Source organism: Paroedura picta, chromosome 12, assembly GCF_049243985.1.
Source record: "Paroedura picta isolate Pp20150507F chromosome 12, Ppicta_v3.0, whole genome shotgun sequence".
NCBI classification, from domain to species: Eukaryota; Metazoa; Chordata; class Lepidosauria; order Squamata; family Gekkonidae; genus Paroedura; species Paroedura picta.
The window spans coordinates 28457277-28481945 of NC_135380.1; the positions used below are offsets into that span (position 1 = coordinate 28457277).

A 24669-nucleotide genomic window follows, 5' to 3' on the forward strand; every position below is an offset into this window, starting at 1 on the left:
CATAACAGTGCAGTAGAAATAGTTCATTGTAGTTGAATAGTCAGGAGTCTATTAATGGAAGAATAGATGCTGGGGCACTCATGTACACAGTCAACAAAGGGATGGACTTGGTGGCAATCCTAATTTGTGCGAATTTCTCCTTCAGTGCTCTTCCCACACCCATAGTGTAGAGACAGCGCTAGTCACCCTGACGGACTACCTCCATCACCAGTTGGACCGTGGCGGGCTGGTGCTGCTTGTATTACTAGACCTCTCAACAGTGTTTGAAACAGTCATTCATGAGCTTTTAGCTCACTGCCTTGCCGATACCGGGATCAGAGGAACTACCCTTCAGTGGCTGATCTCCTTCCTCCAGGATCACAGACAGAGTGTAGCACTAGGAAAGAGCATATCAAGCCACCACCAAGTGGCATGTAGAGTCCCTCAAGGAGCAGTTTTCTCTCTAATTCTATTGAAACTATGTTTGTCTTCATAACCTAACAAGGGCTAAACAAGGTTAATTTTAACCGCTTCAACATAGCCCCTGTAGGAAGAGAGTTATGTTGATTTGGGGAAACATGCCTAAAACCATATATGGAAGCTGCTCACACAAATGATCCCATGAGTCTCTGTCAACATGGTTGTGCCGCAGGCAGCCACCCAATTGCACTTAAAATTATAGGCCTTGTGGGAGGATCGAAAGAGATTGTCTTTGGGCCACATTAGATTTCACTTTTTTTGTGAGTTTGGCCAGGATGTATTTTTTAGTTCCATGTATTGTTTATGATCCATGTGAACCGCCCTCAGCCTTAGGGGAGGGAGATATACAAATATAATAAATAAATAAATAAACCCTGACCCTCATTCCCCCCAGTAAGATGACACCTACTGGGACAAGTTTCCCAAGTGCCACAGGGGCCCAGTTAGCATCAGGACCACAGTTTGATAGGGAGAAACAGCTTTTAGCCTCCTCTCCCTCCTGACCATTTTCCTTATCCAAAATTGTCCAGGGAAAGCATCACCTACTCCTATCCTGTTTAGGTTGGGAGGTAGGGGAAGACTAAAGGCACTTCTCCACATCATGGTCCTGATCCTAAATGGGCATCTCTGGCACTGCTGCCATCATGCTTGGAGGAATGAGAATTGAAAAAATATAATCATGATGATGATGTCATCAGTTCAGTCGTGTCCATCCCTTGGCGATTCTATAGGAAAGTCTTTGCCATGCGCCCTGTCTCTGACTGCTTTTTTTAGTTGGTTCATTGTCATTCCTATATCGGCTTTGATCATGTTGAGCCAGCGGATCCTTTGGTGACCACGTTTCCTTTTGCCGCTGACCATGCCGAGCATTAATGATTTTTCTGGCGAGTTTGATCCCATGATGTGTCCAAAGTAAGTGAGCTTTAGCCGCAATATCTTCCCTTCTAATGACATAGTTGGTTTGCTCCTCTCTAAAACTATCTTGTTGGCGACTTTGGCTGTCCATGGCATTCGCAGTGTTCGTCTCCAATACAATAATAATAACAACAATAACAACGACAACAACAGCAACAACAATAGTCACATCTAGTTTGGTCCCCAGATTTGAGGCACTAGCCTTTTGAGATTGTGTTGTTACCATTCCAAAATTGCACTGCCACAGCTGTGGCTTCACCACTGTTAAATACTGCACAAGGAGTATTTCCAGTTTCATGTTTCTCCTCATCCCTTTTAGGGAGAGGGTAGGATTGCATGCCCCCTTCAAGGATCGCTGCCTTGTTGTGGCAAGGGGGCTTGCGTAGTTCAGTGAAGCTATGAGCTATACCGTGCAGGGCCACCCAAGACGGACAGGTCATAGCTGAGAGCTCTGACAAAAGGTGATCCACTGGAGAAGGAAATGGCAAACCACTCCAGTATCTTTGCCATGAAAACTCTATGGACAGTTCCAATAGGCATAACGATATGACGCTGGAAGATGAGCCCCTCAGGTCGGAAGGTGTCCAATATGCTACTGGGGATGAGCAGACGGCTAGTACGAGTAGTGCCAGAATGAATGAAGCGACTGGGCCAAAGCCGAAAGGATGCTCAGTTGTGGAAGTAACTGGTGGCGAAAAGACAGTCCGATGCTGTAAAGATTTTTATTCCATAGGAACCTGGAACGTCAGATCCATGAATCAAGGTAAGCTGGACGTGGTCAAACAAGAAATGTCAAGACTGAACATCGACATTTTAGGAATCAGTGAACTAAAATGGACAGGAATGGGTGAATTTAATTCAGATGACCATCAGGTATACTACTGTGGACAAGAATCTCGCAGAAGAAATGGAGTAGCCTTCATAATCAATAAGAGAGTAGGAAAAGCAGTCTTGGGATACAATCCCCAAAATGACAGAATGATCTCAGTTCGTATCCAAGGCAAACCATTCAACATCACAGTGATCCAGGTCTATGCCCCAACCACTGCTGCTGAAGAGGATGAAGTTGATCAGTTCTATGAAGCCCTACAACACCTTCTAGAAGCAACACCAAAAAATGATGTGCTTATCATCATGGGGGATTGGAATGCTAAAGTAGGAAGCCAAAAGATAACCGGGATAACAGGCAAGTTTGGCCTTGGAGTACAAAATGAAGCAGGGCACAGGCTGGTAGAATTTTGTCAAGAGAATACAATGGTCATAGCAAACACTCTTTTCCAACAACCCAAGAGACGACTCTACACATGGACATCACCAGACGGTCAACACAGAAATCAGATTGACTATGTGCTCTGCAGCCAAAGATGGAAAAGTTCTATCCAGTCAATAAAAACAAGACCAGGAGCTGATTGTGGTTCAGATCATGAGCTTCTTGTTGCAAAATTTAGGCTTAAATTGAAGAAAATAGGGAAAAGCACTAGGCCACTCAGGTATGAACTAAATCATATCCCCGAAGAATACACAGTAGAGGTGACAAATAGATTTAAGGAATTAGATCTGATAGACAGAGTGCCTGAAGAACTATGGACTGAGGTTCGCAACATTGTACAAGAGGTAGCAACTAAAACCATCCCAAAGAAAAAGAAATGCAAGAAATCAAAATGGCTGTCTGAGGAAGCTTTACAAATAGCTAAGGAGAGAAGGGAAGTGAAAGGCAAGGGAGAAAGAGAAAGATACACCCAATTGAATGCAGAATTTCAGAGAAAAGCTAGAAGAGATAAGAATGCCTTCTTAAATGAACAGTGCAAACAAATAGAAGAAAACAATAGAATGGGGAGGACCAGAGATCTTTTCAAGAAAATTGGAGATATGAAGAGAACGTTTCATGCAAAATTGGGTATGATAAGGGACCAAAATGGTAGGGACCTCACAGAAGCAGAAGAGATTAAACAAAGGTGGCAAAATTATACAGAACAACTATACAAGAGCGAGCTTAATATCCCTGATGACCACAGTGGGGTAGTTACTGACCTGGAGCCAGACATCCTGGAATGTGAAGTCAAATGGGCCTTAGGAAGTCTGAGCAACAATAAAACTAGTGGTGGTGACAGCATTCCAGTTGAACTATTCAAAATCTTAAAAGACGATGCAGTAAAAGTGCTACACTCAATATGCCAGCAAATTTGGAAAACTCAACAATGGCCACAGGATTGGAAAAGGTCAGTTTACATTCCAATCCCAAAGAAGGGCAATGCCAAAGAATGTTCAAACTACCGCACCATTGCACTAATTTCTCATGCTAGCAAAGTTATGCTCAAAATCCTACAAGCTAGGCTCCAGCAATATGTGGACCGAGAACTTCCAGAAGTACAGGCAGGATTTCGAAGAGGCAGAGGAACTAGAGATCAAATTGCCAACATACGCTGGATCATGGAGAAAGCTAGGGAGTACCAGAAGAACGTCTACTTCTGCTTCATTGACTATGCTAAAGCCTTTGATTGTGTGGAGCACAACAAATTGTGGCAAGTTCTTAAAGAGATGGGAATACCAGAGCATCTTATTTGTCTCTTGAGAAATTTATATGCAGGTCAAGAAGCAACAGTGAGAACTGAACATGGAATCACTGACTGGTTCAAAATTGAGAAAGGAGTTCGGCAAGGCTCTATACTGTCGCCTTGCCTATTTAACTTGTATGCAGAGCACATCATGAGAAATGCGGGATTAGAGGAGTCACAAATTGGGATCAAGATTGCAGGGAGAAATATCAACAACCTCAGATATGCAGATGATACCACTCTAATGGCAGAAAGTGAAGAGGAACTAAAGAGCCTGTTGATGCGGGTGAAGGAGGAGAGTGCAAAAGTTGGCTTGAAACTCAACATCAAGAAAACAAAGATCATGGCATCCGGCCCTCTCAATTCCTGGCAAATAGATGGGGAAGAAATGGAGATAGTGACAGATTTTATTTTCCTGGGCTCCAAGATCACTGCAGATGGGGACTGCAGCAAAGAAATTAAAAGACGCTTGCTCCTGGGGAGGAAAGCTATGGCAAATCTAGACAGCATCCTAAAAAGCAGAGACATCACTCTGCCAACAAAAGTGCGTTTAGTCAAGGCTATGGTATTCCCAGTTGCAATGTATGGCTGCGAAAGTTGGACCATAAGGAAGGCCGAGCGTCAAAGAATTGAGGCTTTTGAACTCTGGTGCTGGAGAAGACTCTTGCGAGTCCCTTGGACTGCAAGGCGAACAAACCGGTCAGTCCTAGAGGAGATCAACCCTGACTGCTCTTTAGAAGGCCAGATCCTGAAGATGAAACTCAAATACTTTGGCCACCTCATGAGAAGGAAGGACTCCCTGGAGAAGAGCCTAATGCTGGGAGCGATCGAGGGCAAAAGAAGAAGGGGACGACAGAGAATGAGGTGGCTGGATGGAGTCACTGAAGCAGTAGGTGCAAACTTAAATGGACTCCGGGGAATGGTGGAGGACAGGAAGGCCTGGAGGATCATTGTCCATGGGGTCGCGATGGGTCGGACACGACTTCGCACATAACAACAACAAAGGATTGCATGCCATGTTCTTCACATGATCTCTGCAGTATGAGGCACTAGTAGGTGGTTTCTTTAACCTGCCTCCTCCCCCGACCCCAAAACGGTGAGATTGTGCTTTTGTGAAGCTCCTTGACTAGCCTTTGTTTTGGAAGTTCTTGTTCCTGGGATGTGTGGGGTTAAGCATCTCACTAGTTTCCTGGAAGAAAGGTGGCGGTCAGGTACTCAGGTGTTAACTTGCAAGTCTTCTCAGCCATGTCAGTCAGTCACTGAGGAGCCAGATCAGCCGCTGTTCTGGGGTAGAGATTACCAAGCTTAATGATGAGCAGCTCTAAGCTCCAGCTGATGCCAGACCCTTCCCCCTTTCCACCTAATTAGCCTCATTAATGAGCTCTTCTGCTCTCCATAGAGAGGGTGTCCTCCCTGGAATAGAGGCAAAAATACCTCTCCCAGGTAGATGTGCTGAAACCTTTAATTATGGCCTGCATCTGCAAAGCCCCTCCTGGCTGTGATGAGGTGGTGGATGGGTGAGGGCCTTTAACTGGAATGGTGCTTGTTTACAATGCCATTGCATGAATTGTTAACTCTTAAAACACCCCAAACCTCCTTAAGACAGTGACAAGAGAAAGAAAAAAAAATTCTGGCCCTCCAAGATTATTCAGCCTTTAAATAACACGGTGAGAACATGTGTGTAATGGGAGTCTCTGGCCCTGTGGAAAATGTATTGCAGTTTTAAAAAATGAACTTAATTGTGTTTTTATTGCCACATTTTATTGCATAGCTTGGCACATATGTGGTAAATATCCCAGCAAGCATTTTTAAGTTTTTTCCCCCAAAGCCAGTTGTTTTTACTATCACAAAGTCTTTTTAGACTTCTGTCTGTAAAACAAACAGATCAACCTACATGATGCACAGTAGCCATGTTCAGGCAAAGCATCGCTTCATAGTGGGAACAAAGTTATTTGCTCATCAAAAAGGACTTGAACAGAAGCTAAATTGCTCCAGGAAGCCTAGCTTCATAGTTGGAGGAAAAATTACTGATACCAGACTTACTTGATTACTGGACTCTGAGCTACTTTAAAAATGTTCTTGTTCATAATTCAAAGCTGCACAATCCCTGCAGAGAGGATTCAGCTTTGATAGGGTCAGAGTTTTCAGCAACCCCCCCCCCCAAGCCTTACTGAACTGAATGACCGGTGTGGCTTTTAATTAGTTCTTCATCTAAATTTCTAGCTTCCTGAGTCTCAGGTGTGTGTGTGTGTGTGTGTGTGTGTGTGTCAATACTAGACAAGTAAGAGATGCTTGGAGGAGAGAGTGATTAAAATCAGGTATCTGTGAAATATTTTTAAGGGGGTGGGGCTTTTTCCTGATTTACACCTATCCAGTAAAAGCCAAGGCAAATAATGTTTTGCAGACATTCTGGTGGATGCGAATTTTTTTGGCATTTTTCTGAGAAAAGGGAATTCCACAGCTGTGGGCTGTTGCCAAGAGAGGGTGTGTTTGTGTGCATTTTTTCCCGTAGACTTGGCACACGGATGGTGTGATCAGGAGGGTTCTCGGAGACATGACCAAAAATATTGAAACGAGCCAAATTTAGCAGGTGTTAGATGAACACACAAGGAGCTGCTCTGCATGTCTTGGGGTTCTTTTCTCCTGTCTTTGGAGGGGGGTGGGAGTGTTCTGGAGTGTGTGGAAGTAGCCAGTTCTCTAATGGTAGCATTAGCTCAGGTTTTGACACCAGTGGGGAGTGTAATTCTGAAGCAGGTAAGCATGATTTCACAGGATGAGAAGCATCATTGCGTGCATTTGAGTTTCGAGGGGAGCATCTCAGTGCCTTTTGGCCCTCTGACTAGTTGCCCATCTGCTCTCTGTCAGAATGCGTTAGGAGTGCGTTTGGACTCGTGCCCCAGAGTTTCAGCACTGAGCTGGTCATGTGTTTGTCTCCACGACAACTCAAGGAGATGTGTAAACGGCCGTGCTCTGAGCCAGATGCTTCTCTGTTCATATGATCTAATTAGATGGGAGCTTTCCCCCTCCCCCGTTGTGATGAAGCTCATTGATGTTGCCCTGTTTCCATGGCTAAAGCGTGTGAGGAAGCTGTCATTTTGGAGGGGGGGAATCACATGACTGAGCTATATATAAACACCCTTGCAGCAAAACATCCCTTCCCCGTGCTGTGCAAAAGTGCCGGGAGAGCTAGTCCCCTTCCCAAACTCCAGAAACGACCCTGTGAAGTTCTAGCAAACGGGAGCCTCTGAGAAGTAGAGATCTGGGCTTGGGAGACGTCTGAGATATGTTTGCTGCTCTTTGTTTCATGACGGGGATGATTAAAGTACCTGAATTTTTTTAACTGGATGGTAGAAGTCACACTTAGTTCTAGAGGGTAGAAGTTGGGGCACAAACTCTCTTTGGCTTCCTCTGGATGTACTTCTTTGGTGGGTAAAAGTGACAAAAACTGAAGTCCTTGTATAGCTCTCGCTCACCCTTTCCAATTTATTCTGCAGCCGCCATGGGCACTGTTCAGTGTTGTTTGCTCTTTGTCTTTCCTTTGTGGTTTAGGTGTCTCAACTGTATATTCTCTCCCCCCCCCCCCCCAGTACAAGACAGGTTTTGCTTCAGCAAAGTGTGAGAATGTCTGCCGCAGAAGGATGCTGTTCTTTTGACACCGGTCCGGTGACCTCAGCTGCTCTCCTGCGAATAAGATACCCATCATAAATACATTGCATTTCATTGGATAATTAGGTTTCCTTGGAGACCATTACACCGCAAGAGCAGAGAAATGTGACCTTTCCCCAGCTACCTTCCATCGCCACCTTTGATTAACCCTCCTGGAGGACCTAATAGCTCCAGCTTCTGAGCCTGCCCTCTTCCCCAGCCCGTTTTCTCCTGTGAGGCTGCATGTCTCATTGCATACTCAATTAGCAAATGGGATTTTCTTGTCCAAGGATGGCTTCCTTGCCCAACTGCCAAAGCAAGGGGGGCCCAAGTAGACTATTACCCCTGCCATAGTGCTTTGCAGTGTACACGAGGAGAAAAGAATTCAGAAGTGTCAGTTATAGGGAGAGCTTAGCTACTGACCCATGCCAACATAGAAATTTTAACATTTGATTTTAAGAGCGGCTCATCAGCAGCTCTGCCAATACAGAGGGTGTAAAGTCCTTTACTGAAGGGTCATACAAAGCAGTGTTGTGTTCACTAGACTTCTCTTAGGAAAGATACATGCAGCCCAGCACAACAGGGATTGGTTTGGATGGCTCCTGGTAACCTCAGGTTGGGAATACTTGCAGAGAGAAAAGGGGCTGAAGCAACCTTAGATTTCAAAACCCAAGTCTCACATTGTGGACTCAAACCATTAAATAACATATTCACATAAAATAGTTGAAGCATAAAGGAGATGGGGGGCCTGTTGGGTCTAATTAAGTGTGTGGGCCATTTATTCTTGATGGGCTTCTTTTTGGCCTCTGGTAGTTGAGGCTTTGTGTGTCACAGAAATCCTCAAGTCAAAACCTCCGCTGCAGATTCATTTTCTTCCTCCTAATAGACTTTGTATGCAAAATTTATAATCTAGTCTGTTATAAGCAGATACAGCTACATAAATCTCTTCAATAGCCATTCCTGGCTTTATACCCTATTGTGTCTTTAACTGTCATAGAGACTGTTCCTTTATGTGTAAAAGTTCCATTGTGGCTTTTGTATACCTAAAGGTGCTTTATGAGCACAAAGCATTTAGAAATGTTTGTAGAATTCTGCCCTGGAATGGGCAGCAGGGGAGAGATAAACAGAAGTATCTCTTTTCTTCCAGCAATCGCAACATGGAAAATAGTTGCCTATGCAAATTGCTCTGTGAATCTGGTTATTTTTCGTCAGATGCAAACATCTTGTTTTGCGGCTTCTTTATTGTCTTAACTGGCAGCCACCTTAAAATGAGGAAATTGTCAGCCAGAGCAAAACCTGTGTCAACCTAGTTCTCCCCTTCCCCCATCAATTTACCTCCCAGTGGTGATGGTTGCTTTTGCCTACCTTGTTAGTTTAGCATCGGATTCCTGTATACCTTTTGTGTAGTTCTTATTGGACTAAAATACATTCTTTAGTCCTCTTCACTGCTGGGGAGTGCTGGTTGGGTTGTCCTACAGATTGGGACAGTTGTGTGCGTGTGTATTTTGAGATTGGCTTTAGGGACCCTGTCATGACTGTGGTTGTGCTTACAAGATGGGGCTAAGGGAAGCTTATGCTAATGTGGTGGCACTCCAGTCCTTGCTTTGCTGACATCGATAGACTGCATTATTACATATTTATTTGCAGTATATTTAGTGCCCGGGTATTCCAAACACCTAATCTTATTATGCTCTTTTGTTTGTTTGTTTGTTTATTTATACTTTAGATTTATATGTTGCCACTCCTGGGGTCCCCATCTCATGGTGGCCTACAACAATTTAAAATACACAATAAGAACAGTGCAATTAAAACAACACATAAAATAGCGCAGCAGCAGCAGCATCATAGAGAATTGAAATGCACTGTGCATCACATTTAACTCGAGGCTGAGATTTTCTGACAGCATGAGGCATCAAGATGGCATTTGTCCCTATCCTGACCTCCATCTTTACACTTATGTGTACTATATGCACAGAGACTCTTTTGCAAGCTGGAGTGCAGTTTATGCACTGTTGTCTTCCCCCCCCCCCAACTACTACCATTATCAATATCCCCCTTGGTAATGGGTTGCCTGTTCTTCCCTCCCCCGATTCCCCAGAGTGCTGCTTCACCGGTTCTCACTGGCCAAGGCTGAAGTTCGGTGACACCAACCTGCAGTACAGCACAGCTTATAGACTGTTTATGCACTGGAGGTTTGATGCCGGGCTGCAGGCTGGAGTTTTAGTCGTGGCAGGTTGCCCCATCTCTTCCTGCACTCACACGAGGGAGCATTCGGCCCGGAGCGCCTCATCCGCCCCCAATTTGTGCTCCTATACTGGAGCTGGGGCAGTGAAGTTCCCAGTGCATAAACGGTCATACAGAGGTCTTGGCTGTAGGATATGCTGCCATTCTGCAGGGTCGGGGGTAGGTGGGAAATGAATGGCACTGTCAGGATTTAACCTATGGTTCACTGTTTGACCCTGGTGACTGGAAATTTGTAGCATAATCCACCTGCAGCAGAGAGAAGTCATTGAGGGATAAAAACGTTTCTATTTGAAAGAAACAAAAGTTTTCTCGCTGGGCTTCTCTGTGGTGGCAGTGCTGGGGGGGGGGGAGGTGAGAGGGGAAGGGGTATAATCTAGATCAGGGGTAGTCAAACTGCAGCCCTCCAGATGTCCAAGGACTACAATTCCCATGAGCTTCAGCGTTCGCTGGCAGGGGCTTGTGGGAATTGTAGTCCATGGACATCTGGAGGGCCGCAGTTTGACTACCCCTGATCTAGAGTTACAGGAACAACCCTCCCAGTCAATATTCCACATGCCAGATCACAGAAGGGGAAGAGGGATGCTGGGGGGTGCTGCCCATTTGCCTGGCATGGAGCCTGGCCCCCTTCTGATGAAAACGTGCTGGATGTATTTTTTATTAGAGCATGAAAAGAGCTTCCACATTAATTTTACATCAACATAATTTTATTGCTCCTTATTACTGCCACTTTTGAAAATGTCAAAACTGAATTTACTTGCTATGTAGCAAATTTGTAGTTTTAAGTGTGTTGGGGAGAGGTGAGGGCTGCGTACCCCTCCGGCAGACATGTAGACAATTTCCTCATTAACATAACTCATTACAATGGATAAACGTAGATGGCCAAATAACAGTATTATATCTTCCCCCCAGTGATGAAAAAAGAGGTGTGTTTTGCTACGTTTAAAAGATTAAAGCCTTCTCTCTCAGTTCTCTGAGCAGGGATTCCAATTTGCTCTGGTCTACGGAATGAAAACCACAAAGCGTTCCTGCTGGTGTGCATGTCAGCAAGTTTGGATCATGGCTTCATTTGTGCCGGGGCTCAGCTCAGAAATCTGTCAGTGCTCCGGAGCATCTAACTTTGAGTAATTCTGAGCATATACAGAAGACTTTTCCTCTCCGCAGATGGAAGAACTTCCAGATAAGAAGTGCTGTTTCCCCCTAACATTTCAGTTTAAAACTCAAGGCAACAACTGGAAGAGCGCTTCATTGGCCCTTAAGGCCAGCCCTCATTCAGTGCGCATGGGAAGAGCGGCCTTTTGTCTCTTGCCCTAATCAACAGTGCGCTTGGTTGGTTGCAGGAAGATCCCTCAGGAGTGCTGGACTCTTCATTGTGTTTGCCACAATGGCTGGCTAATTTGGGGCTTCACTGCTTATGCTTACTTGAGAATATTTAGCAATGTAGACACTGAGCCTCTGCTCTGGCTCTTTTTTCCAGGAGGAGCCCATAACATTCTGCGAGGAAACGTTTGTCTCCCACCGGTCTGCTGCCATGCGACAGTTCCTGCAGAACGCCATCCAGCTGCAGCTCTTCAAGCAGGTACTGCAGGTGGTTGAGGGGAGGGCCGATCCCCATCCCCACCCCCTCACCCTGCTTTTGTGCTCTGTGATCTATACTGGGCCACATCTTCTGAAAAACTGCTGGTTGCTTTGTTCCCTAATTAGTGTAATTTATGGGTCAAAATGGGATGCCTTCCACATTAATTTCCCCAGCCTAACCGATAATCCATTTTTTACACTTCCCCTCCCTTCTGTGTTCTGTAATATTTAACTTAACATGCTCTTCCTGGTATACTGCCTCTGGGTCATCCTTACACATGCCCTCTAGTTTTATACAGTTGCTCTGGTATAGTGGATAGAAGTATCAGATTAGGATCCTGGGAGACCTAGTTTTGAATCCATGCTTCTACCATGGAAGCTTGCAGGGTGACCTGGGACCCATTGCATGTTCTCAGCTTGACCTGTCTCATCAAGTTGTTGTTGTTGTGAGAAAGTGGAAGAGGGGAGAAGGATTTTCTAAGCTGCTTTGAGTCCCAATTGGCGGAGAAAATCAGGATATCAATAATAAGTACAAATACATTCACGTGTTTGAGAAGGGGTTGTGGCTCAGTGGTAGAGCGCACCTGTTTTTGCATGCCCCTGGTTCAGCTCCCCTGTCTGCAGCTAAGGGATTTTCAGTGGTTGGGGAAGATTTTTGTTTGTTTGTTTGAGATCCTGAAGAATGTGGGCCAGGCATGGTATGGTAGCATAGGGCAGCTTGACATGTCCATATGGGGCCTCCTATCAGTGGCCATTTAACTAGCTTTTTCTTTCTGTGAATGAAAAAAAAATGTTTCCATGCTCAGGATATCTTGTTCCCTTAGGGGAGTGCTTTGGTGTACCTGTGGGGAGGCATTCTTGAGAGCTGCAGGACAGCACAAATGAGCTTTTCTTGGTCTTTTCCTTTGCTTCAGTTCATCGATGGCCGTCTTGATCTTCTCAACTCTGGAGAAGGTTTCAGCGATGTCTTTGAGGAAGAGATAAACATGAGTGAATATGCTGGTAAGCTCACCCTTAAGTTAGTCAGTTTCATTCAGAAACTGAGAGCCAAGGAGCCAGCCCTTGAAATAAGGCTGGTGTGAAATGTCAGATTGCAAACACAGTTTTCTTCTTGGCCTAAGGCCTAGTTGATCTAAAGGCACCAGGAGATGGAGTATGTGGCTGACCAGAAAGAGCAGATTTTCAGTCCCAAAAGTGGGGAGTCAGGTGAGGAGGACTTAGCAGGAGCAGATATGGAACTCAGTGGCAGATGTCCATACCAGAGAAGTTCCAAGTTATATGAAGCTCCCTCACCCCCATTAAGCCATAGTGTATCTCCCTACTTCTGTAAAGGTAAAACCCCGGGGGGGGGGGACACCACAAAACTTAATAGACATTGTGTCTACAAAACTGAAAACTGCTTTTGAAAACACATGAGGTATAGGTTCAGTAGGAGCAAGAATGAATTGTGTCACTACGTGGCTAGAAGATGTAGTATTGTGGCCCCCACTGAACCCCCAAATAAACTCACATATTTTCTCTTGTGGGTCTTGCTTTGTGTGGATCGTGAGCCGTCTGGTGTGGTGGCTTTGGCAGCTGTCCAGGATGGTGTGTTGGCAGGTGGCTCTCAGATTCTGGGGTGCTGCCCTCTGGCTTCTGGAGTCAAGCCATGAGTTCTGTGACTGATCATCTCAGAGAGGACGCTTCCATGGATCACAGTTGGGAGGGGTGAGATGGGTACCAAGAAATCCTCAGAGCAGCTTGCTATATTTAAATGCACTTGCTGGCGACATTTAAATTGAAAAAAAAATTGCCATCTTGCTAATTTTACTAGTGTTTGTACAGAAGCTGGAGTAGATGCTGTAGCAACTATGTTTTGGGAGCTTCTGCTAGGTTAAATGAGGTTTTCACCTCTGTGCTGTCTCCTTGTGTCAGGTAGCGACAACCTATACCATCAGTGGCTGTCCACAGTCAGGGTAAGTTTCTTCTGCTCCTTGACGGTTCTTTTTTTTTTTAGCCCTTCTGCAGGTTTTGGTGTCACTTTGCAGTGGCAACAGCACCCAAGCCCCAGTTCCTGTTGAAAGACATGCTTTCCCCCATTTGAAACTCTGTTGTTGTTCCACTGTGCAGATACTGATTTCCCCTCTGTGAGGTTATTGAATCTAATGATCAGTTTGTTTGTTTGTGTGTGTGTGTGTGTGTGTGAGAGAGAGAGAGAGAGAGGGAGAGGGAGAGGGAAAGAGGGAGAGGGAGAGAGAGAATCACCAGCCATTTTACAGCCCTGGTCTTAGTTTAATGGACACAGATTAACTATGCCATATGATAAAGCCAGTTTGGTGCAGTGGTTAGGAGTGCGGCTTTTTAATCTGGCAAGCTGGATTCGATTCTGCGCTCCCCCACATGCAGCCAGCTAGGTGATCTTGGGCTCACCACGGTGCTGATAAAGCTGTTCTGACCGAGCAGTGATATCAGGGCTCTCTCAGCCCCACCTACCTCACAGGGTGTGTGTTGTGGGGAGAGGAAAGGGAAGGCGACTGTAAGCCACTTTGAGACTCCTTCAGGTAGAGAAAAGCGGCATATAAAAACCAACTCTTCTTCTTCTTCTTCTTCTTCTTCTTCTTCTTCTTCTTCTTCTTCTTCTTCTTCTTCTTCTTCTTCTTCTTCTTCTTCTTCTTCTTCTTCTTCTTCTTCTTCTTCTTCTTCTTCTTCTTCTTCTTCTTCTTCTTCTAATATTTGTGAATAATACACCATAAATATTTCATATGAGCTGACGGTAAATGATCTTTTCCTCTTAATACTAGATGTATTCAAGACAGTAATTAAAATGAAATAATTAGCAGCAGCAACTTTTTACAACTGAGACCACAAGCTTTTTCAAACAGAGCTTCTGTGGTGGAGAGTTGATGTTCAGTCATCCTTGATTACTAGTGGTTCTGAGGGAAATAAAAGAAGACCTCTGAAAATATCATGCCTGCTTTCCTGATGTTCCCACAGAATGCCAAATAATGTTCCAAGACAGGCAGAAAGAGAATACAATGAATTAATAAAAAAAATGTCAGGGCTCACATGCAAAACCTTTTGTAATGAGATTTTCTAGAATCTCTCTCTGTGTTAATTGCTTTTAAAAGATTGTTATGTCTAGATAAGCTTCTTTTCTCTGTGTATATAGTGGGAGAGGTGTTTATCCACCTCCTGTGTACACTGAGTTTTATTTATCAGCATTATGCATTATGTAGCCAAAGTCAACATTGTGCTGCAGAATAAATAAAACAATAACTGAGCTGTTCGATTATTCTTTCTGACATACCAGAGCCTTGCATGCCTTTCTGGCTAGGTCCTTCTGGAATTACCTGTAGGTGGATTTTGCCTCTCCTCTGTCCTGACTTCATCCCCCTATCCTGACCACTGCATCTGATGGTGATATAAGGAAAAGCAAATGCTTGGATGCAAAGAATGAGAGGAGGGCCTCCAGAGGCTGTTTTAGCCAGCGTGTCCACCATACCTGTGTCTGAAAGCATAAATGTCTCTGACATGAACTATTAGATTTCCCCAACCATTGATCAGGCAATATGGCAGCATCTGCTATATTATTTTTATGTGACTTGAAGCCACACTTTTAATAGGGCCAATTGGGAAACCTAATTCACATGGTTGCTAATTTTTTCTGACTCAAAATACCTACAATTCCAGCAATGGGTTAGAATCCAGCAGGGAATATCCGCTGATGGAGGGTACACAGCAGACCTCTGACTGCCACCCATACGATTCCTGGGGGCAGCTGTCTTCAAAGGGGGGGGGTCTCCTGTCTGCCATGATCAACATTTTGTGGGTATTTTGAGCTAGGGTGGGAATGGGTAGACAAGGAAGTCACCCTCTGCTGGTGGAAATTACTGTTTGAACCAATCAATTATTTCCTGTTACAGTCTTCAGCCTGGCAGGTGTGAATGAACATGCTTAGAAATGTATTTGGATAGTTCAGAAAAATGCAACAATAACTCAGCCTTAAATTCATTAAAGAATGTTAAAATATAATAAATTCCTGAAATATTGTCGGAATAAGGAAGCAGTATCCCTTTGGGTTCATGGAAATGGAGGGTGGGGCAAGATTAAGTTTATTGTAATCAAATCTAGGAGGCATGATTACTCTTCCAACTTGTTGCTTTCCTCATGTAGAAAGGAAGTGGTGCCATTTTGAATACAGTGAAAACCAAGGCAAACCCTGCCATGAAGACAGTCTACAAGTTTGTAAGTGTACATAGTATTGCAGAGACTTGGAAAGTGTGTTGAATTTTGGGGGTGGGAATTTCTTTAGCCTGTATGGACCTCATGATCTTTGTATGAATGCAAAGACACAAGGGAAATAGCAAGTGTTTTATCATCAGCTGAAAAACCAGAGAATTAATTTCAATAGAATTTGTGTTAAATTTTCGCTACTTAAAAAAAATTTAAATAACTGTTCCAATATTTTAGTTCTCTTTGAGTAAACTGAAATATGCAAGATGTTGCAATAACAGTTTGAAATGGTTATCGATGTGCTGTTACAAAAACATTTGAACAAGAACTCTTCAGATGTGTAAAGTAAGCAAGGTGTCAACACAGGAACTATTATGAACACCCCCCCTGCTGGTGCCCTTGCTGTACTGCTATTTGCTACCCCCAGAAAGCTATTAAATTTCTGGGTAAGGAAAAAATGAGCTGGAGAAATTCCAGGAACAGCTAAAATGCAAACAGCCATGTAACACTGGCACTTCAGAGGATAAATGTCATGTGACTTTGAGTTGCACTGAGGTATTAAAAAAGGGATCTCAGCCCCCATCTCCCTCTCGTTCCAGAATGGGCAGGAGGCCTACCCTGAAAAATGAGAAGCCCTCCCTGCCATTTCACTTTTCATGGAGGTTGGAGGCAGTGGAACAGGAAGGACTTCCGCCTTGCTCAGCCTCACTCGCACTTTCCATCTGTTTTATAATCCCACCACACAGACTCCTTGCCAACCCCAATGTGGATTAAAATAAATTCCAACTCCATATGTCCCCCCCCCCCCCCCCCAGTTCTGAGCTTTTCCTGAGATGCTGCAGGGTGGATCCTGCCCCAGTGAAAAAAACAACTGGGCCTTCTCACACTTTGAGGCAGAGATGAAAAAATAATTAGAGGGAAGAATAAGAAATCCCAGCTTTCGGAGCAAACACAATCTCCTTCCCCCTCATTAAAGATTGTTTTTTTAACCTCTTGTCTTTGTATTTGCTTTTCATACCCATTATGTCTTCAGTTGATGACCCAATTCTTTCTCTTCCCTGTTCTCGGTAATCAGAGAAGGTGGGTCTGGATGGACTGAAGCCAAAGCCTGCTTGCCTCTGGAACCAGAAAGGGATTTATGGCTGAAACTAATTTCCCCTCCCCTCCCCTCCCCTCCCCCTTTTCATGCAGGCAAAAGATCATGCAAAAATGGGAATAAAAGAAGTGAAAAACCGCTTGAAGCAAAAGGTACTTGAAGTTTGTATTATTTCTTCTTTTCTTCTCCCCCCCCCCCCTCTAAAAGAATATAAGGCATACTTGGCCACAAAAAGCATTATGTGATCAATGGAGTGCTGTTTGGTGCTGTGTTGTTAACACACTTCAAAATGCATTACCAGCTGTCCTGGATTTTTCCCACTGTTATAAATATTCACAGACAAAACCCAAAATACATTAAGGGTCAGATGTGTGATTTGTGCCCTTGTACTAAAAAATGAGGGGAAAGCAAGTCTACAGAAGGGCCCCTGCCTCTTGTTCATGGAGTTGGGAGGGGCACGGAAATAGTCCTCCTTTGCATTCTGTCCTATGGAGTCACTCCTTCTCTCATTGCAAATATACTACATGACTACAATTCTGGATTTCAAAGAGGCTGCAAGTCACAAGAGGATGTTTGAATGCTTCTCTTTCTTCCATTTATGTCCTGTCTTTGGGGTCCAGAACTGCCTCCCCTCCAGATCCTGCTGACCTTGAACTGGCTGCTGCCTTTAGACTTTAGGCAAAAAGGGGCCTTTGCGAAATGACCACACATGTCAATTTTACGCAGTTCCTTCCATGCCTTTTCCTTTGTGGAAGTCTTTTCTGTGTGGGAAATAAGCAAAATGCCAAGCAGTTCTTGAGGAGCTGGAAGTACATGTTTGAGTTGTATAGGATGCTTCTTCAGTCATCAATGTACAATAGGAAAGGGGGAAAAAACAACATTAGAGCAGGGCATTACACACCTGCAATATTGTTTCCCCAGTCACATTAAGTAGTATTGGACAGAAAGATGATAGAAGGTTTGAGTCAAGACTTTACTTTGATTACTTACATTGTACATTCTTTGGCATGGTTTGACAATCTACATGTTCTGCCTGGATAGGCCATCTGTGTTTTGACACACAGAAAAATCTTAAGGTAGGCTTTAGGCGCAAATAAAATGTCACTCACCATCTATCACTTTAGGAGAAAGGAACAAACTCCCAATTTGTCTTTTACTACCTTGGGCTATGTATGTATGTTCTTGGGAACCTAGGAAATGTGAACAGAAGTGTATCATCTACTTTTTAAAAAAAACTGAACATGTGTCTAAGTTTTAAAAAGCAAAATAAGTGATTTTGTTGTGTTTGCATGAATATATATATATATTCATTATCTTCCTACCTTGTGGCACCATGTCCAGCCACCTTGACTTAGTGGTGCTGACTCTCTCTATACAACTGACTTGCTATGTCCCCTTCCAAGACCAAGGACTGGGCTTCCATGGCACTACAGACACAAAGGGTGCTTTTTAAAAAAACGCCACTTGTTCAGTGTAGAAGCAATATGAGAATATCCAGCTTGTATATTTATACAGTTCCTTTTCTAACTACTTCATTGGATCTCTGTTGTTTCACTTCTTCTGAACCGTCTAAGGCAGGGGTGGGCAAACTGTGGCCCTCCAGATGTTCAAGGACTACAATTCCCATGAGCCCCTGCCAGCAAATGCTGGCAGGGGCTCATGGGAATTGCAGTCCATGGACATCTGGAGAGCCACAGTTTGCCCACCCCTGGTCTAAGGACTCTAATCTATTCAATGAATACAAATGCCACGCTTTCCGCACCTCTCCTAGCTGAGTATGTTACATATATGGTGTTTTTCGTATAACGACTATTGCAAGTGTCTCTCAGACTGAGGCTTTGTGTTGAAAGGGGAAGAAAGCCCTCCCCTCCTTTTGGCTCCACACACCCTCTTTTCTCTCAGTCTACGAAACACAACTGAATGAAACAGCAGAGTGAGAGGTTTCTCCATATTTGAGATATTGTGAACAGCACAGTCTTTCGGAGCTGTCCCTCTCTGTGTTCCATTTTGTCAGCCTTTCCCCTTTTCTTTTGGGCTTCTGCAGATTTCACCTTTGGTGTCTCTGCTAATGACAGCATCTAATCTCTGTAAGTAGAGAGAGTAGCAATGTCGCCTTTCTCCCCACCCCCCAAGGCTTGGGGTGGTGCTCCCCCAACTTCTGGGTGACTAATTTGAAGCTGCTCTGGATTTGACCTCCCAACCTCCTGCATATTTTTCAGACTTAGAATGAAAAAGTGTCACAGCTTTTGGCAAGGAAGAGCCAAACCTAAAACATCACCTATATGGTCTCCATTGACAGATAGGAGTGGCTTTTCTGTTCAACAATGGAAGGAATTTTAAAATGTGCTGAAGCCAGGAAAGCGTTTCCCCCCCCCCCCTGACTATGCATAGCAATGATGACCTCTCAAATATAATCAAGAGCCCATTTTTGCCCTCGGACTGCTCCAGCTCCAGGTTTGAATTGCAAATGGGAAATGCTGGGTTGACCTCCGGAGAGGTCAGCCTGGTGTATGTAAGGTCCTCCTCTAATATGATCGTGGAGATTGAATGGGGCTCCCTTCCCATCCCTTCTTCGTTTTGTGGGCCGGGGTTTTAAAGCATCCGCAGTCATTTGCACAGCCTCCTTACGACTGAGAGCAAATGATTGTTAACAGAGAACAGTGTGGCAGCTTCATTCTGTAACCAGTAACATTTTCATAAGGTAAAGGCTGTTATCCCCCCTCCCCTTTACAGATGGAGGAAGACAACCATGTCAAGCTATCTTTTGCCTCCTTTTGAAACTAAGCTCTGTAGAATCGGGCAGCACAGGTGGTGGTGGTGGTGGGGAGGCAAGAGAGCAGCAGAAATTCAATTGGTAGCCAGATTTCCAGTCTCTCGAACTGTTACTCTGCATAGACTAAGGGACTAAGGACTAAGATAGCTAATTTATTGGCTACCTCTAATGGTGACCTTATTCCTCGGCTCCTTTCTGGGACGTTTTACATGCCCCTTTTGTGGGAGGCATAGTGTAAAGGGGCTCGTTCTTTGTTGGATCAATGCGTTGATGAAAAAGATACTGTGAAGTTAAAACTGATACTTGTAAATGGTTCCTTATGGTGTGTGGCCAGCATCTCATATCTTTGGGCTCCACAACCAGCATTTGCTAGAAAAGCGGTCCCAAGATACCATTTACCCACCACCCAGGACAACCCTAGTCTTCTAAGGAGAAACAGTTATCTTGAGAATCAGATGGAGATTTAAGGGGAAAAAAGCTGAAATAGCTCATCAGGCCCTTGAATCAGACCCCATGAGGCTCCATGCAGGGGGCAGTGAAGTATTTGAGGCAGCTTTTTGTTTTGTGATGCTACTAAGTTCTTACATAGCTGCAACCACTGCCTAGCTTGACCAAGAAGAAGACATTCTTAATGTTCTACGAAAGTGGCATGAAAAAGGTAAAGGCAAAGGTATCCCCTGTGCAAGCACCTGGTCATGTCTGACCCTTGGGGTGACGCCCTCTAGCGTTTTCATGGCAGACTCAATACGGGGTGGTTTGCCAGTGCCTTCCCCAGTCATTACCATTTAACCCCCCCCCCCCCCAGCAAGCTGGGTACTCATTTTACCGACCTCAGAAGGATGGAAGGCTGAGTCAACCTTGAGCCGGCTACTGGGATTGAACTCCCAGCCACATGGGCAGAGCTTCAGACTGCATGTTTGCTGCCTTACCACTCTGCGCCACAAGTGGCATTAGGAGGATGAAAAATGCCATGCAGGAATACCAGTGCACACAGCAAGCAAATTAACTTCTCAGAGTCAGACTCTTTCAACTTTAAAGGAGTCCCCAGCTTTGGTCAGAGGTATTAAGCTGAGGAAGAGAACCTTGACTTATAGGAAACTAGATCTGCTCAAGTCTTCTGTCTAAATTGTTCTTCGTGTCTTAGAAAAATGCATTACTAACCATGTGTTTTCATCTGCATCACTGTACAAAGCAGAACTCCTATCGCTGCAAATCAGGTCATCCCTTTGGCTGCTGCCACACAAAACCTAGCTGCCACTAAGGCTTATATTGCTGGGACCACCTCCCTCACAGTGATTCTCTCTTTTTTTTTTTTTTTTGCATATTTGATATAATCTTCTTGTTGGGTATCCCTTCTGTGCTTTCTTATAGGATCCTCGGCACAACCCACTCCAGTCTCACATGCTAGTTGCAGCAAGTTGATTCTGTGCGTTCTTTCTTTTTTTTTGGGTGGGGGGGAATGTAACCTTTCTTAAATGTGGGAGGAAATGCTTATTGCATATCCTACATAATCTTCTTGTTGGGACCTTTTTCATCTGCCCTAGGCTTTTAGCAATCCTGGGTTCTTATAGCTTTTCCATGGCCAGCAGACAGTCCATGAACACTCAGGAATGGAACTGCCAAAGAAGTAAACTCATTGTGATTTTGGAAGTTAAAATTAGAAGGGCCTTGGATTTTGCTGAACCATTGCTTCTTCACTGGGCAGAGCACTGTAACAAAGGCCTTTGGCATGCCGTTGCAAACCCTTGTGAAAATAGCCCCAAACTTTTCAAAAGGCCTCATGGGGATGGTGTTTCATTTCCCTTCCCATGCCAGTGGTGTCTATCATTCAGTCATTTGAACTGTTTTGCAGTTCTATATTTGTACACTTCAAAGTCCATTTCAGAAGCTGCACAGTTAGGAAGGCTCCTGCCTTGTCCTGCCAAAGGGCTACAAGGGCTACTATTTAGCCATCTTCCTAGCTTGCCTGGGTCCCACCAGATGCTGCTTCCATCTCTTTAACAAAAGATGTATCTTACATTTGTGGTTCTTGTTTCTTACTGTGTTCCTTTGTTCTGTTCTTAAAAGATATGATGGTATTATACTGTTCATAGCAAAGTTTTAGTTGAGGGTTTCTCTTTAACAAGTTCTTAATTTCCTTGGCCATACTTCTTGTCCATCTTGACAAAATCCTTGCTCCACCAGCTGGATCTGGGAAGGTCTCTTATTTTTTTCTGTCTGGAGCAGACAAAGCTCCTCAGAAGGTCCATCCATCTTTTGTTTCGGTTGACCTGAGGGTGTTAGGTCATCCTGTGTCCAAAAGAACCATTTCTAATTGGCTATCAGCTTACATGTCTCATTACACTGTTTGAGCAAGAGAAGAACTTGAGGGGGCAAGTCAAAGGTCAGTCCATCAAAGCAGCTGGCCTTGGGGTCAAGACTTGCGAAAGCGTGCGTGCAGTGCTCTCTCTATATTTACCAAGCATTATTTCCTTGACATTGTTGCACAGGGGTTTAAGGTTGAGGCTCACTGCGCTGCAGGCTTTGTTCCTCAACTGATTGTCCAAGTCTTTCCATCTTCTGTGATCTTCTAGGAGATCCTGCCTGCCAGTCTTTGCTATGTCTGCCCCCAATCTTGCTTCTTCCAGTGTGTTTTTTCATTACATGGTATATCACACTCAGCCATATTCTCAAGCCACCGGTTCACTTCCCTTTGATAAAGGCAAAGAGTTGAAGAATTCTCTATGTGTCCTTACTGTCTGCGAGGTTAAAGAATCTTATACCTGTTTGGTTTTTAAATAACTGGCCAGGGGATTGGATTGAAATATGCTAGTTCATTGCAAACTTCAGTGAAGCTGAAGTCTTTTTGTGTTTGTGTGTATATTCTGATAGATGGTAGCTGCGAAGGTCATATTGAATATTTTGGGGGCATTCCGTTTTTTTGTTTGTTAACGAACTTGTTAACAAGCATGGCTTCCAAAATAAACAAGTTCAAAACCCATCTCTAGTACAGACACTTCTTCAGAAGTGGTTTTGTGTGACAAATATCTGCTAGTTCATCAGTCTTCTGTGTAGTCCCACCTGGGCACTGTGCATGAGCAGGCTTACCCTCAGAAAGTTTCCAGGGGGCATTTTGTGCTAGAACCTGAAAATTTGTTCCTATTGCTGCAGCAGCATCCACACTTCAAGTTCCTCTTTTGCTGTTGAAGGGAAAGGTCATCTTTGTTAAGCCCCCAGTCTTCTTTTGTGAAGAACTGATTCCCTGGTTGGCTGGGGTGGTTTTGGCTTCTGAGTTATAATGGCTTAGAAAGCTGTTTTTTTTTTTAAAAATGCACCCATTGTGAGGTGAAGGTGACCCAAATTGATGAAATATGTTTGTATTGTTTGGATGAAGGGCACAATGTGCCAACACGTTACTCCCAAAGTCTGTGGGACTAGGCTAGGGCACCAAAACTTAAGGCAGCATAGTGGAAGAAAGCCCTCAAAGCTTCAGAGCTGTTGTCCAAATCAGCCATGGAAAACTTATCTGTTGCCACATCCTTGGAATCTACAAGATCAGCTCCACCTCCCAGATCCATGTCACAATGGGTCCAATCAGGGTCACACTCCCCCCCAGCTCATCACACCTCTTTAGAGTCATCAGTTAAGAGGGCAAAGGACAAGCTTGAGGACAAAGAAACACACAGATTTGCATTTCAGGAACATGCTCTGGGCTATGCTCCTGAACCTATTCTAGCTTCTCAGAAAAGGCCTAGGACTCCCATCCCTGGGTCCAAGATTCTTTCTGGTTTTGTTCTTGGATGGGGAGGTAGAAACTTGTTTGCCAGTGAGTCAAGTCCTGCATGATTCAGATTTAGAGCAAATGGCAACAGTTCCATGACCTCATCCTCAACCTCAGATGTTCTCTCACCATCTAAATCAACTCAACCTGATGGTTTGGAGGTTTGGGATAGAGACTTAATATTTTCAGAGGAGGTGATTGACATACTTCTCAGCTCATGCAAACTAAATACTAGAACATTTTTCCTGGTACTGGTTCATTGGAGGGCTTCATCCCAAACTTTGTCCCTGTGGTTGTTTCAGCCATTAGGGAATGCTGTGCTTTAGTCAATTTGCTGTGCACACTAAGCATCCTCAGCCATTCAACTGGAGATATGGCTGCTTCAATCGAGTGCCATTCATGGAGCTCTGGCAAGCTGCTACTTAGTTATCAGCAGATATGGCCATCTTCCATTATGCTTTGGATCTGTAGGTGAAGTGAGAAGCTTGAGTGGGGAAGGAAAGTACTTCATTCACTGTTCAAGTGAATGGAGCATGCCCCACCTTCCTGGTGAGTAACTTGCTAGAATCCTCACTTGGCACAGAAGATCAGTGATGAAAACAAAATTGCACTTACCTGTAACTATTATTAATTGAGTATGTTCTGTCTAAGCACACAAACCCTCTCTCTTGCCCTGCTGCATGCTCTGGCTTCAGCGATGTTAGAGGTCCTGAGAATGGGGGCACTGCTGTGTGGAAGCACATGACTGTTGGGCAGGAACAAGTTTTCTGACTCTGACGCACAGCTCCCCCCTGGAGACTTCTCTTTAAGAATCTTTCTGATGGAAGGCCTGCTCACGCCCAGTCCCCATGTGGGACTGCACAGAAGATACTCAAATAGGGAAGTGCAACTTTGTTTTTTGGATAAAAATAGGAAAGAATTAGCCTCTTTAGATTTCTTTTTATCATGTTTAGCACTGTGGCAAGAACTGTTGTATTTGCATGTGCTGCCAGACTTCTGAAAAGAACTGAGAAGTCTGTACTTGCAGGAGGAGTGACAGGAGGCGTGCCTAATCAGCAAAGTGCCCCTGTATGAGAAAACAGCTGATGTGTGCTGCCTGTCGAGGGCCCTCACTGTCACTAGCCGATCTGTTGCAATCCAGTCAAATCTATCTCAAATATATAACAAGAACCTGTTCTCTAAAAAAGGCTGGTTTCACCTCACTCTCAAATGTTGGCCCTCTGCGTAGGATTCCAGGCAGAGCACAGATTCGAGTTTCTGGTTGGTCCCTTCATCCAGCCTTCCTTTCCTACCTTTGTGTCTGACAACAGTCTAAGAGGGCCTCTCAAGCCCGTTGGCCAACTTGCTCAGGCTGTCTTGAACTTCCTGCTGGGAAGCATCTCCTTGTTTATGTCCACTTGTCCATGGGTAGTGCTCCATTTCCTGAATAACAGTC

General features: G+C 44.4%; 1 protein-coding gene across 12 annotated transcripts in view; it reads left to right on the forward strand.

Moving 5' to 3' along the window:
• Positions 1 to 24669, forward strand: part of DENND1A (DENN domain containing 1A) — a 240738-nt gene that overhangs the window by 185243 nt on the left and 30826 nt on the right. For all 12 annotated transcript variants that reach the window (XM_077306060.1, XM_077306062.1, XM_077306051.1 and 9 more), the window contains 5 exons: positions 11293 to 11394; positions 12308 to 12395; positions 13308 to 13348; positions 15546 to 15617; positions 16797 to 16853. In XM_077306060.1, the coding sequence (XP_077162175.1) occupies positions 11293 to 11394; positions 12308 to 12395; positions 13308 to 13348; positions 15546 to 15617; positions 16797 to 16853 (360 nt within the window). The remainder of the gene's footprint in view (positions 1 to 11292; positions 11395 to 12307; positions 12396 to 13307; positions 13349 to 15545; positions 15618 to 16796; positions 16854 to 24669) is intronic.